The 13,863-nt window shown below is 43.3% G+C and overlaps 1 protein-coding gene across 4 annotated transcripts in view; it reads right to left on the bottom strand.

The window, feature by feature from the left end:
* The window catches only part of LOC135506995 (lipopolysaccharide-responsive and beige-like anchor protein), a 373,235-nt gene extending 360,316 nt beyond the window's left edge, over window positions 1-12,919 (bottom strand). For all 4 annotated transcript variants that reach the window (XM_064926445.1, XM_064926448.1, XM_064926447.1 and 1 more), the window contains exon 1: window positions 12,020-12,919. In XM_064926445.1, coding sequence (XP_064782517.1) covers window positions 12,020-12,202 — 183 coding nt within the window. In that variant the 5' untranslated portion in view covers window positions 12,203-12,919. The remainder of the gene's footprint in view (window positions 1-12,019) is intronic.
* Window positions 12,920-13,863: the final 944 nt, after the last annotated feature.

Genomic DNA, 13,863 nt, shown 5'->3' with positions numbered 1-13,863 from the left:
TGCTGCGCCTTCTTCACGATGCTGTCTGTGTGAGTGGACCAATTCAGTTGGTCTGTGATGTGTAAGCCGAGGAACTTAAAACTTACTACCCTCTCCACTACTGTTCCATCGATGTGGATAGGGGGGTGTTCCCTCTGCTGTTTCCTGAAGTCCACAATCATCTCCTTAGTTTTGTTGACGTTGAGTGTGAGGTTATTTTCCTGACACCACACTCCGAGGGCCCTCATCTCCTCCCTGCAGGTAGTCTCGTCGTTGTTGGTAATCAAGCCTACCACTGTTGTGTCGTCCGCAAACTTAATGATTGAATTGGAGGTGTGCGTGGCCACGCAGTCGTGGGTGAACAGGGAGTGCAGGAGAGGGCTCAGAACACACCCTTGTGGGGCCCCAGTGTTGAGGATCAGCGGGGTGAAGATGTTGTTGCCTACCCTCACCACCTGGGTGCGGCCCGTCAGGAAGTCCAGTACCCAGTTGCACAGGGCGGGGTCGAGACCCAGGGTCTCGAGCTTGATGACGAGCTTGGAGGGCACTATGGTGTTAAATGCCGAGCTGCAGTCGATGAACAGCATTCTCACATAGGTATTCCTCTTGTCCAGATGGGTTATGGCAGTGTGCAGTGTGGTTGAGATTGCATCGTCTGTGGACCTATTTGGGCGGTAAGCAAATTGGAGTGGGTCTAGGGTATCAGGTAGGGTGGAGGTGATATGGTCCTTGACTAGTCTCTCAAAGCACTTCATGATGACGGAAGTGAGTGCTAAGGGGCGGTAGTCATTTAGCTCAGTTACCTTAGCTTTCTTGGGAACAGGAACAATGGTGGCCCTCTTGAAGCATGTGGGAACAGCAGACTGGGATAAGGATTGATTGAATATGTCCGTAAACACACCAGCCAGCTGGTCTGCGCATGCTCTGAGGGCGCGCCTGGGGATGCCGTCTGGGCCTGCAGCCTTGTGAGGGTTAACACGTTTAAATGTTTTACTCACCTCGGCTGCAGTGAAGGAGAGTCCGCATGTTTTGGTTGCGGGCCGGGCCGTGTCAGTGGCACTGTATTGTCCTCAAAGTTGGCAAAAAAGTTATTTAGTCTGCCTGGGAGCAAGACATCCTGGTTCGTGACTGGGCTGGTTTTCTTTTTTGTAATCCGTGACTGACTGTAGACCCTGCCACATACCTCGTGTCTGAGCCGTTGAATTGCGATTCTACTTTGTCTCTATACTGACACTTTGTCTCTATACTGACGCTTAGCTTGTTTGATTGCCTTGCGGAGGGAATAGCTACACTGTTTGTATTTGGTCATGTTTCCGGTCACTTTGCCCTGATTAAAAGCAGTGGTTCGCGCATTCAGTTTCACGCGAATGCTGCCATCAATCCACGATTTCTGGTTTGGGAATGTTTTAAATCGTGAAAGCCTGATGACATCTCAAATAAAAAATAATCTATTGATTCTGCCACAGTCAACTAAGCAAAGACACTGAAAATCAGGATTCGGATAAAGGAACAGGGTTTATGTAATATGCAGCTCAGCTGCCTATGACATTCTACTGAGGAAACTGAATGCATGCAGCTCAGCTGCCTATGACATTCTACTGAGGAAACTGAATGCATGCAGCTCAGCTGCCTATGACATTCTACTGAGGAAACTGACTGCATGCAGCTCAGCTGCCTATGACATTCTATGACATTCTACTGACATTCTACTGAGGAAACTGAATGCATGCAGCTCAGCTGCCTATGACATTCTACTGAGGAAACTGAATGCATGCAGCTCAGCTGCCATGACATTCTACTGAGGAAACTGAATACATGCAGCTCAGCTGCCTATGACATTCTACTGAGGAAACTGAATGCATGCAGCTCAGCTGCCTATGACATTCTACTGAGGAAACTGAATGCATGCAGCTCAGCTGCCTATGACATTCTACTGAGGAAACTGAATGCATGCAGCTCAGCTGCCTATGACATTCTACTGAGGAAACTGAATGCATGCAGCTCAGCTGCCTATGACATTCTACTGAGGAAACTGAATGCATGCAGCTCAGCTGCCTATGACATTCTACTGAGGAAACTGAATGCATGCAGCTCAGCTGCCTATGACATTCTACTGAGGAAACTGAATGCATGCAGCTCAGCTGCCTATGACATTCTACTGAGGAAACTGAATGCATGCAGCTCAGCTGCCTATGACATTCTACTGAGGAAACTGAATGCATGCAGCTCAGCTGCCTATGACATTCTACTGAGGAAACTGAATGCATGCAGCTCAGCTGCCTATGACATTCTACTGAGGAAACTGAATGCATGCAGCTCAGCTGCCTATGACATTCTACTGAGGAAACTGAATGCAGCTCAGCTGCCTATGACATTCTACTGAGGAAACTGAATGCATGCAGCTCAGCTGCCTATGACATTCTACTGAGGAAACTGAATGCATGCAGCTCAGCTGCCTATGACATTCTACTGAGGAAACTGAATGCATGCAGCTCAGCTGCCTATGACATTCTACTGAGGAAACTGAATGCATGCAGCTCAGCTGCCTATGACATTCTACTGAGGAAACTGAATGCATGCAGCTCAGCTGCCTATGACATTCTACTGAGGAAACTGACTGCATGCAGCTCAGCTGCTATGACATTCTACTGAGGAAACTGACTGCATGCAGCTCAGCTGCCTATGACATTCTACTGAGGAAACTGAATGCATGCAGCTCAGCTGCCTATGACATTCTACTGAGGAAACTGAATGCATGCAGCTCAGCTGCCTATGACATTCTACTGAGGAAACTGAATGCATGCAGCTCAGCTGCCTATGACATTCTACTGAGGAAACTGAATGCATGCAGCTCAGCTGCCTATGACATTCTACTGAGGAAACTGAATGCATGCAGCTCAGCTGCCTATGACATTCTACTGAGGAAACTGAATGCATGCAGCTCAGCTGCCTATGACATTCTACTGAGGAAACTGACTGCATGCAGCTCAGCTGCCTATGACATTCTACTGAGGAAACTGAATGCATGCAGCTCAGCTGCCTATGACATTCTACTGAGGAAACTGAATGCATGCAGCTCAGCTGCCTATGACATTCTACTGAGGAAACTGAATGCATGCAGCTCAGCTGCCTATGACATTCTACTGAGGAAACTGAATGCATGCAGCTCAGCTGCCTATGACATTCTACTGAAACTGAATGCATGCAGCTCAGCTGCCTATGACATTCTACTGAGGAAACTGAATGCATGCAGCTCAGCTGCCTATGACATTCTACTGAGGAAACTGAATGCATGCAGCTCAGCTGCCTATGACATTCTACTGAGGAAACTGAATGCATGCAGCTCAGCTGCCTATGACATTCTACTGAGGAAACTGAATGCATGCAGCTCAGCTGCCTATGACATTCTACTGAGGAAACTGAATGCATGCAGCTCAGCTGCCTATGACATTCTACTGAGGAAACTGAATGCATGCAGCTCAGCTGCCTATGACATTCTACTGAGGAAACTGAATGCATGCAGCTCAGCTGCCTATGACATTCTACTGAGGAAACTGAATGCATGCAGCTCAGCTGCCTATGACATTCTGAGGAAACTGAATGCATGCAGCTCAGCTGCCTATGAAACTGAAAACTGAATGCAGCTCAGCTGCCTATGACATTCTACTGAGGAAACTGAATGCATGCAGCTCAGCTGCCTATGACATTCTACTGAGGAAACTGAATGCATGCAGCTCAGCTGCCTATGACATTCTACTGAGGAAACTGAATGCATGCAGCTCAGCTGCCTATGACATTCTACTGAGGAAACTGAATGCATGCAGCTCAGCTGCCTATGACATTCTACTGAGGAAACTGAATGCATGCAGCTCAGCTGCCTATGACATTCTACTGAGGAAACTGAATGCATGCAGCTCAGCTGCCTATGACATTCTACTGAGGAAACTGAATGCATGCAGCTCAGCTGCCTATGACATTCTACTGAGGAAACTGAATGCATGCAGCTCAGCTGCCTATGACATTCTACTGACTGCATGGAAACTGAATGCAGCTCAGCTGCCTATGACATTCTACTGAGGAAACTGAATGCATGCAGCTCAGCTGCCTATGACATTCTACTGAGGAAACTGAATGCATGCAGCTCAGCTGCCTATGACATTCTACTGAGGAAACTGAATGCATGCAGCTCAGCTGCCTATGACATTCTACTGAGGAAACTGAATGCATGCAGCTCAGCTGCCTATGACATTCTACTGAGGAAACTGAATGCATGCAGCTCAGCTGTCTATGACATTCTACTGAGGAAACTGAATACAGGAGCACAGGCTGAAATATTTATGAGATCTGAGACAAGAGGAGCTGTTAATCTATAAAGACAATGCAATAATTGGATTCAGACAGCGAGGCCTACAAACTAACTCAAATAAAAAGTTCAGAAATAAATTGAATTATGAATGAAAGCACAAGGTACAACAAGGGCCATGTTCCTCTGCATGAGAATTGAAATAGAAAATGCACACATATGCACAAAGTAGTTACTCTAACAACCTTGACCAGGAAGCACAGGGATATCCACTACAGCATTAGATCAGAGTTTTCGCCAAAGTACAGGTCTAAGATCAGTTTCCCCTTCCCCCAATCCTAACCTTAACTATTTGTGGGAAAAATACAAAACTGACCCAGCGTCTAGGGGAAACTTCACCTACTCCACAGCATCAGGGAGAGGGGAACCTGATTGCATGTGTGGTTTCCATGGCAACCACTACAAAAGGCTATCATGGGCCTGCCCAGCCATAGCGACCTGGCTTGGAATAAAACCCAGGTGACATTCCACAGAGCCAAATCCCCCATCTCCAGTGTCAGGGCAGAGCCCAGCAGTCTTAGTCATTCTGAGTCAATGGTTTAAAGAGCAGCTTCCAGTGAGTGGTGAGGCGCCGTTAAATCAAGCTGCCTTGCTGAGTGTGACGGCCAGAGGTAGAGCTATAGCTAGGCCTAGCTATTGTCCATAATGCAGGGGTCGTGTTTACGCAGTGTTTCACGCAGAAAAAAAAATGATAAACACGCATAAGAAATATCTTGCTGCGTTTTGTAAACACAGATCTAAAATGCTCTTTATTCTAATTTGTGCTCGGCGTCAGGATAATTTGGTGCTTCACTTGCACTTCTCTACTCTGATGAGATTTCACAAACAGGAATTTTATCAGGAGACAGTGCTCTGACTGATGTGTAGCTACTTTTCCAGGTGTAGCTTGCTTCTCTGGTAAAATGCAAGATGAACTTCAAGCAAAACAAATGTAGCTGGCTCCATTTTTTCTATGATAAACATTAGAACTATGATGGCCATACATCGTATTTGCACACACACAAAAAAAGATTTTTCATTGTTAGATAATTTACTTGTGTGGCTGCTAGCCAAAGTGTTGCACTTCTGTTGTCATCTGATAAAAATGAAACCATTTCTGCGGAATGTATTGCACTGATGTATTTTTCGTGAGGGAAAACTATAGTTGCACGTCAATGATCCCTCTATTGAAGCAACAAAAAAAACGACTTCAAATTTACTATTCTTTATCCATAATAATGTCATCATGTCCAATAGCCGAGCAGCACTGTATCTGCCAGCTAATGTCTAGAGCTCACATGCAGAGACCAGAGTTGGCAGATACACTATATAACGCAACAGTTTGTGACAAAACTATCGGTAGAGAAAGAAGAAAATGCAATGGAAACACAATGAACTTTAGATTTTTATTTGGTACTAACAAATTTCGTGTTTTGTGCACGTCATCACGCACTGAATTTTGTCCACAACAAGTAAGTTCGGTAAAACACCACTCCAAACTGTTAGAAATATTACATTTATTATAATAATAACCTCATTTTTCTTGATCTTGTTATTACTATTATTATGATCATCATAATAATAGTAATAAGTCATGTCATTATCTTTAGTAGGCTTAGTATAGCAGCCTTGTATAACCACCACTGAACTGGAGGCCAAAGAGCACATCATGTTTAGTCTTAATACCATAACTTACTTAGGCCTATATTTCAATACTTATACAAGCTACTTTATCAATCATTCATATTATCACACGTCATTCCTGATTTTAAATGCAATCAAGTATTTTCGTTTTAAAATAAATGTGATCCTTGAATAATTAGCAAACAACAAATAAACCGTTCCATTTCGGAAATTGCATTCACGAATGAATGCAACTGTTTTTAGTCTTTGCTGTAATTATTATTATTTTTTTTTTTTCACCTTTATTTAACCAGGTAGGCAAGTTGAGAACAAGTTCTCATTTACAATTGCGACCTGGCCAAGATAAAGCAAAGCAGTTCGACACATACAACGACACAGACTTACACATGGAGTAAAACAAACATACAGTCAATAATACAGTATAAACAAGTCTATATACGATGTGAGCAAATGAGGTGAGATAAGGGAGGTAAAGGCAAAAAAAGGCCATGGTGGCAAAGTAAATACAATATAGCAAGTAAAACACTGGAATGGTAGATTTGCAATGGACGAATGTGCAAAGTAGAAATAAAAATAATGGGGTGCAAAATAAATTAAATACAGTAGGGAAAGAGGTAAAGGAGCAAAATAAATTAAATACAGTAGGGAAAGCAGGTAGTTGTTTGGGACCACCCATATGTAAAGTAGTGGCCCCAGCCGACTTGTAAGGTGGACAAAAGCGTCTGCTAAATGGGATATATATATATATTGTTTGGGCTAAATTATAGGTGGGCTATGTACAGGTGCAGCAATCTGTGAGCTGCTCTGACAGTTGGTGCTTAAAGCTAGTGAGAGAGATAAGCATTTCCAGTTTCAGAGATGTTTGTAGTTCATTCCAGTCATTGGCAGCAGAGAACTGGAAGGAGAGGCAGCCAAAGAATTAACTGATTTTGGGGGTGGCCATAGAGATATACCTGCTGGAGCGTGTGCTACAGGTGGGAGATGCTATGGTGACCAGCGAGCTGAGATAAGGGGGGACTTTAACCAGCAGGGTCTTGTAGATGACATGGAGCCAGTGGGTTTGGCGACGAGTATGAAGCGAGGGCCAGCCAACGAGAGCGTACAGGTCGCAATGGTGGGTAGTATATGGGGCTTTGGTGACAAAACGGATTGCACTGTGATAGACTGCATCCAATTTGTTGAGTAGGGTATTGGAGGCTATTTTGTAAATGACATCGCCAAAGTCGAGGATTGGTAGGATGGTCAGTTTTACAAGGGTATGTTTGGCAGCATGAGTGAAGGATGCTTTGTTACGAAATAGGAAGCCAATTCTAGATTTAACTTTGGATTGGAGATGTTTGATGTGGGTCTGGAAGGAGAGTTTACAGTCTAACCAGACACCTAAGTATTTGTAGTTGTCCACGTATTCTAAGTCAGAGCCGCCCAGAGTAGTGATGTTGGACATGCGGGCAGGTGCAGGTAGCGATTGGTTGAAGAACATGCATTTAGTTTTACTTGTATTTAAGAGCAATTGGAGGCCACGGAAGGAGAGTTGTATGGCATTGAAGCTTGCCTGGAGAGTTGTTAACACAGTGTCCAAAGAAAGGCCAGAAGTATACAGAATGGTGTCGTCTGCATAGAGGTGGATCAGAGACTCACCAGCAGCAAGAGCAACCTCATTGATGTATACAGAGAAGAGAGTCGGTCCAAGAATTGAACCCTGTGGCACCCCCATAGAGAATGCCAGAGGTCCAGACAGCAGACCCTCCGATTTGACACACTGAACTCTTATCAGAGAAGTAGTTGGTGAACCAGGCGAGGCAATCATTTGAGAAACCAAGGCTGTCAAGTCTGCTGATGAGGATGTGGTGAATCTAACAGCACCTGTTTGCCACACATAACATGGACATAGAACTTGCTCCTTACCTTATTTGTCTTGATCTCCAGTATTTTCCACAACTCGTCAAATTTATACCACACATCCGACTTCACCCTTTACCTTCTGAGCAACCAGTAAACATTCCCCGTTTTGAGTTTACTTGTCACGTCCTCTGTATCCATTTTGTTGTCACATTTTGTTCGGAATTTGTTATAATATTCTATAGGTCAGGCCCTATTGGTCACGTGCATGCAACGCATACATGCGTCACGTAAAGAGAGCAGGTTGAGGGTAGGGATGCACAATATGGGTGAACATATCGGAAGTCTAGTTTAACGCCAATGTGCAAAACTGATGTCAAAGCTGACGTGCATACCTATATAACTAAAGGTACATGACGTAATGGCGCCACATCAAATTGCCATATACGTGCAACACAGCATTCCTAAACTAGCCCACAATGTAAGCTGTGTGGATCGAGTAGTCAACAAGTTGAGCAGTGATTTGAAAGAGTAAAAACATTAATCGAGACAACTCAAAGGCGAAATCCATTAAAGCCAAGATGATGGAATTCATTGCCCTTGACAATCAACCGTTCTCTGCACCGGTAAACACTACCAAGTGTGCTATTTTTCCGATGTTGCCCTACCGGAGTTACACAGTAATAGTGTCACTGCTATTAGCTTCACGACATACATACTATGGAACGCCATTTGGGTCGTTGCATGTCAAAAAAAGATACAGTAGCACTGTCAAAGCTGTACATAAAAAGTCTGCAAACAAGCAAACACCGGCCGCGAACGATGTGTTTACAATACCGCGTTGGTAATAAAGCATCATTTGTTCGACCACAAATTCTGGGGTAGCTAGCTTTAGCTTGGTACCTAGCTAGCACCAGAGACTCTAGTGATGCATCATGCACTGAGATGCAGTGCCTTAGACCGCTGCGCCCATGTGTGTGTGTTAACTATTTAACTGAACTAGAATGCTTAAAAGGCTGCTAAAATTTTTAATATCGGTATCGGCCAAAAATGCCATCACTAGTTGAGGGAATGTTTTTCCTAAACATGAGGGATTTTGGTAATACAACTTTTCAGTCAGAAATGGCTGTAATTATGTTGCAGCTTCAGCAACATGGACAGCGGGATAAACACTGTTGAAGTTCAGTAGTGGTCACTGCAACATGGAGGAGAGAGCCAATGGATGCTAGTCACAGTCCCTCGCTGTCCTTTTTTAGCACAGCACAGCAAGTCTGAGCACAAACAAATCAATTAGGTCGGCTCCCTCTAGTCATTTGTGTGTCTTAATTATTTCCTCAAACAGTGCGCTTAAAGCAGCAGATAAGCTCCGTAAATATAGTTTGTTTGAGACACATAGGATGTGTCTATATATGGAAAAATATGTTTAAAAATGTTGACCAATCGATTAGTCGAAAGAACAGACTCTTGGTAGACCAAGATTTATTTATTTATTTATTTTAGTCGGGGACAGCCCTAATTCAGAATGCTACGCTACCCATGATCCTTTGCGCGGGACTAAGTCTGGCTGGATATCCTATTCATTTGAGAGGGATTTGTTTGAGGAAAGATTCATTTTGCCTTTGACCTAACAATGGCAGTGTGAGTCATCTGCAGAGCAACTGCAAATGAGCCACTTCTGGAGAGAGGAGGTTCCAGCCATTATGATAAATCCATCTGAGAGAAAGAGAGAGAGAGAGCGAGAGAGTAGAAGGAGAGATCAGAAAGAACAGCACAGAGCAGGAAATGCAAAGTGCCATGTCTCAAAAACCTCAAATGACATTGGCCATGCTAAACAAACAAGAGGGAATGGAGGGGAGACAGGTCGGGTACAGACGCATCAGTAGGCCCAGAGACTCGCGTTGTATCCCAAATGGCATCCTATTCCCTATATAGTGCACTAATTTTGACCTAGGTCCCATATGGCTCTGGTCAAAAGTAGTGCAGAATATAGGGAATAGGGTGCCATTTTGGATGCACACACAACCCGTTGAGATCCCCTCACTCTGGCACATCGGAGACCTGGCAGGTTGTCTCTACTGCTCATTTCTGTGTACTGCAATTATGTCTTCTACTCTCTGGATAAAGAAACTATCATGAATATGCACTTTATAATAGACACGTCGCTGGAGGGATAATATTTCAAGGTTTATCTCACACCGTGCAGGCCAGCAGCACAAAGCTGAAAACCGAGCACGGAAACACAACGGTGCATAAGACTAGTACCACTGTGATATCGTTCAACTGAAAGACATGAACGATAGAAAAAAATTTGACACCCCACCCCCACCAACAACAAAAAAATCATGCTTGGGTTTCTATATTTGGCATGACATTAGAAACAGCATTCTAAATGCTAAAGGCATTGTTCCATCAGCCAGAAACGTATCCACTTTCCTCACGGCTACCTGAGGGTGAGGGCTGACTCCATGAGGGAGTTTAGTGTTCATCCCTCCCAGTAGGTGTGATGGAGCCTACTGTGATGACTGGGGATGAGCCTCAGCCTGTGTGTGTGTGACTATTGTGTTGCCACAGTGACAAAGCAGTTTTGCCAGTTCTACCTCCCGTTCTCATTAACTGCCAGCCTTTCCTGCTTTTTTTCCACTAAATCCTCCATGCTCTGCTTCAGCGACTCACTAGCCAATCCTCTATGAGTGAGTGAGTGAGTGAGTGAGTGAGTGAGTGAGTGAGTGAGTGAGTGAGTGAGTGAGTGAGTGTGAGTGTGAGAGAGAAAGTCCTTGCAGAGATAGCTTAGAATAATATTGTGCAATTTGAGTAGACTATCATGAAATATGACACACCTCTTTTAAACAAACTGAAATCATGACAGAGAGATATCATGTAGGCCCTGTTCACATTTAATTATAGTCCAACAGGTATGCACTTGTGTCTATTATACTCCCACTGTAGAACTATTACTTAAATATCACTAAGATGACATTTTAGTACCTCTAGAGTGCCACAGTAGGAGTCATAATACCTATCAAATCTAGCGGTGAAACAGGGAAATGGTTCCAATCGTTATTCAACCATTCATTTTTCCCCATAGGAGATTTTAAAAACACTTCAAATGAGGGCTGTGTTTCATGAAGGCTTACCTTGGCGTGACGTTTTGATAACTGTGTAAATCTCTCTAGGAACAAGGTGACTTATTAATATATTCACCTGTATTTACCACTCAAAACTGAAATGCTAATTAGCTGCTAATGTGGCCATCATAAAGAACTACAAATGCCATGATGATCTGGACAGCCTGCCGAATGAGGCAAAGTTAAGAAACTCTGGATTAACTATCTAATGTTAGCTAAACGTAGTACTGAATAAATTGGCTATATTTCTTTAAAATTAACAATTCTGTGAACTGTCTTGTGCACGTTTTAACACAATTTTGACACAATACCTGTTAGCAAAGGTGTCAGCTTGAGATAACGTGCAGGAGCTTGCAGGGATTTGTAGTTTTGCAAGATGTATACGAATCTGAGTGTAAATAGAGCGGAATATATTGATACAAGTTGTCCGAGAGAGATTTACATGGTTATCAAAACGTCACGCCAGGGTAAGCCTACACAAAACACAGACCTTATTTTAAATATTTCTAAAATCCTCTATGGGAAAAATGGATGGTGGAAAAAACTATTGGAACCATGGATCGCTAGGTTTTATGGGTATTGCGACACCTCCACTGTATGGCAATAAACATTATTTTTCTAAACTATGAACAGGACAAGACTATGCCTATTGCATCCTGTATGAATAATATGAAAAGTGATCATGCCTCGTTGGTTAGTTACAAAGCTTTTCCAAGTAATGATTTGTAAAACCAATATAACATTTCCATCCCCATACAAATTCTACAAAGAAAACTCTTATGCACCATTAGCCCACACATTTCTAACGAATAGGCTATAGCCTAGTTCCGCATAGCCTACTACTCTAGTTACCTTATCATGGAAAGTAAATATTATGTATTCAGCTATTGGACAATATAGAAGGGTAGCTAATGAAGTAGCCGAGTCACAATATAGCATTCATTATAAACTGTGGCCATGATGTAGCCCAAGGTGTACCAGAAAAATAGAAAAGGCAGGTTGGTAGACAGAGCAACGTGTAACATGATCCTCTATGGACGGTTTGCAGGGACTATTTAGATTAGAGTGTGGCTTCCGATAATCAGCTTACCAGGTTGAAGATGGTCTCCACAATGTCCCGGTTGGAAACTTCCCCAACTTCCACCAGGCCGGCGAGGACAGCGAATTTCATTTTGATTCCTCGGATTGGGATCCCAGAGTTGAGCGACACCGCCGCAGCTCCATCACCTTGTCCGGCTGGTCGCCCAGCACCAGGCGTCTCCTCGCTAGCCATTGCTACAGGAGGACAGGTGGCGGTAACAGGTAAGGCACCTGTTCACCCCCAAAGGCGGTAATGGGATACAGTAAAGTCGGTGAAAGAAAAAAAACAATGGTATCCTCTTTCCAGCTATGTCGACAGTCTGAAGGTAAACAACGAAAATATTTCCCTCCCCATTCAAAACAGTTCCAAAATACGCCTTCGAGTCAACAAAGTATGTTTGAGAGTTGGATTTCTTGCCGATGACACCGCGACATTGGAGTTGTCACTGCGTTTCCATGTAGAACTCCTCTCCCCCGGTCGGAAACTCGATAAGGAGGCGAATGAAATAATGCATCAAAAACCGTTCACTAAAATGGACCGGTTTAAAAAGATTTGGTTCTAAAGGCAAGTCGCAGAGACCTTGCCCTTCCTCCCCTCTGTCAAAATATGAGAGGCACCTGCGACTTTCATTTCTTCACTAGTCCAGCCAGGCTACAGCAGAAGAACTTGCTATTGTCACAGCAGGCTTGACAGGTAGGGTGCTGTCATGAGCAAGAACTCCTAAACGTGGCTCAAGTACCGCAACAGCGCCAGTGGTGCTCGACAAGGGACAGCAGTTATCCACTCGGTCCTTCCCTAAAAACTGCTAGACTTGTTCAAATTTCAGTATTAACCCACTTACAGCGCTTTCTCTTCCTGATTTACCCCCTACTACAGCTCTTCCCCGCCATGACAGTATTATACCAGTATTCTGCCAGCGGCACAAATGATGACGTCATGTTCGTATGGTAACGAGGAAACCTTTAAAATAAAAGCCCGCATTTCAAAACATTACAATTCAAAATATATTACATTTGAATCAATGGCCACTTTTACTGTGCCAACAAGAAAAGGCAATAGGTAATTTATGAAATAAAAAATGTAAGACATACATACACATACAGAATATTGTGCTGAAGAGGTAACTTTTATACCTGTCTCAGCTAATGTGGGGTGGAAAATACTCAGTAGGGTCTCTAATAACCAAATATCAAATCAAATTTTATTTGTCACATACACATGGTTAGCAGATGTTAATGCGAGTGTAGCAAAATGCTTGTGCTTCTAGTTCCGACAATGCAGTAATAACCAACAAGTAATCTAACTAACAATTCCAAAACTACTGTCTTATACACAGTGTAAGGGGATAAAGAATATGTACATAAAGATATATGAATGAGCGATGGCACAGAGCAGCACAGGCAAGATACAGTAGATGGTATCGAGCACAGCACACACACACGAGATGAGCATGCAAACAAAGTGGCATAGTTAAAGTGGCTAGTGATACATGTATTACATAAGGATGCAGTAGATGATAAAGTGGCATAGTTAAAGTGGCTAGTTATACATGTATTACATAAGGATGCAGTAGATGATATAGAGTACAGTATATACGTATAGAGATGAATAATGTAGGGTATGTAAACATTATATTAGGTAGCATTGTTTAAAGTGGCTAGTGATATATTTTACATCATTTCCCATCAATTCCCATTATTAAAGTGGCTGGAGTTGAGTCAGTGTGTTGGCAGCAGCCGCTCAATGTTAGTGGTTGCTGTTTAACAGTCTGATGGCCTGGTACTATGGTGATAAATGCCGAGCTGTAGTCGATGAACAGCATTCTCACATAGGTATTCCTCTTGTCCAGATGG

Source organism: Oncorhynchus masou, chromosome 20 (genome assembly GCF_036934945.1).
Source record: "Oncorhynchus masou masou isolate Uvic2021 chromosome 20, UVic_Omas_1.1, whole genome shotgun sequence".
In the NCBI taxonomy this organism is placed as follows: Eukaryota; Metazoa; Chordata; class Actinopteri; order Salmoniformes; family Salmonidae; genus Oncorhynchus; species Oncorhynchus masou.
The sequence above is the reverse complement of the archived record's forward strand: the minus strand, read 5'-3'. Positions and strand labels throughout refer to the sequence as shown.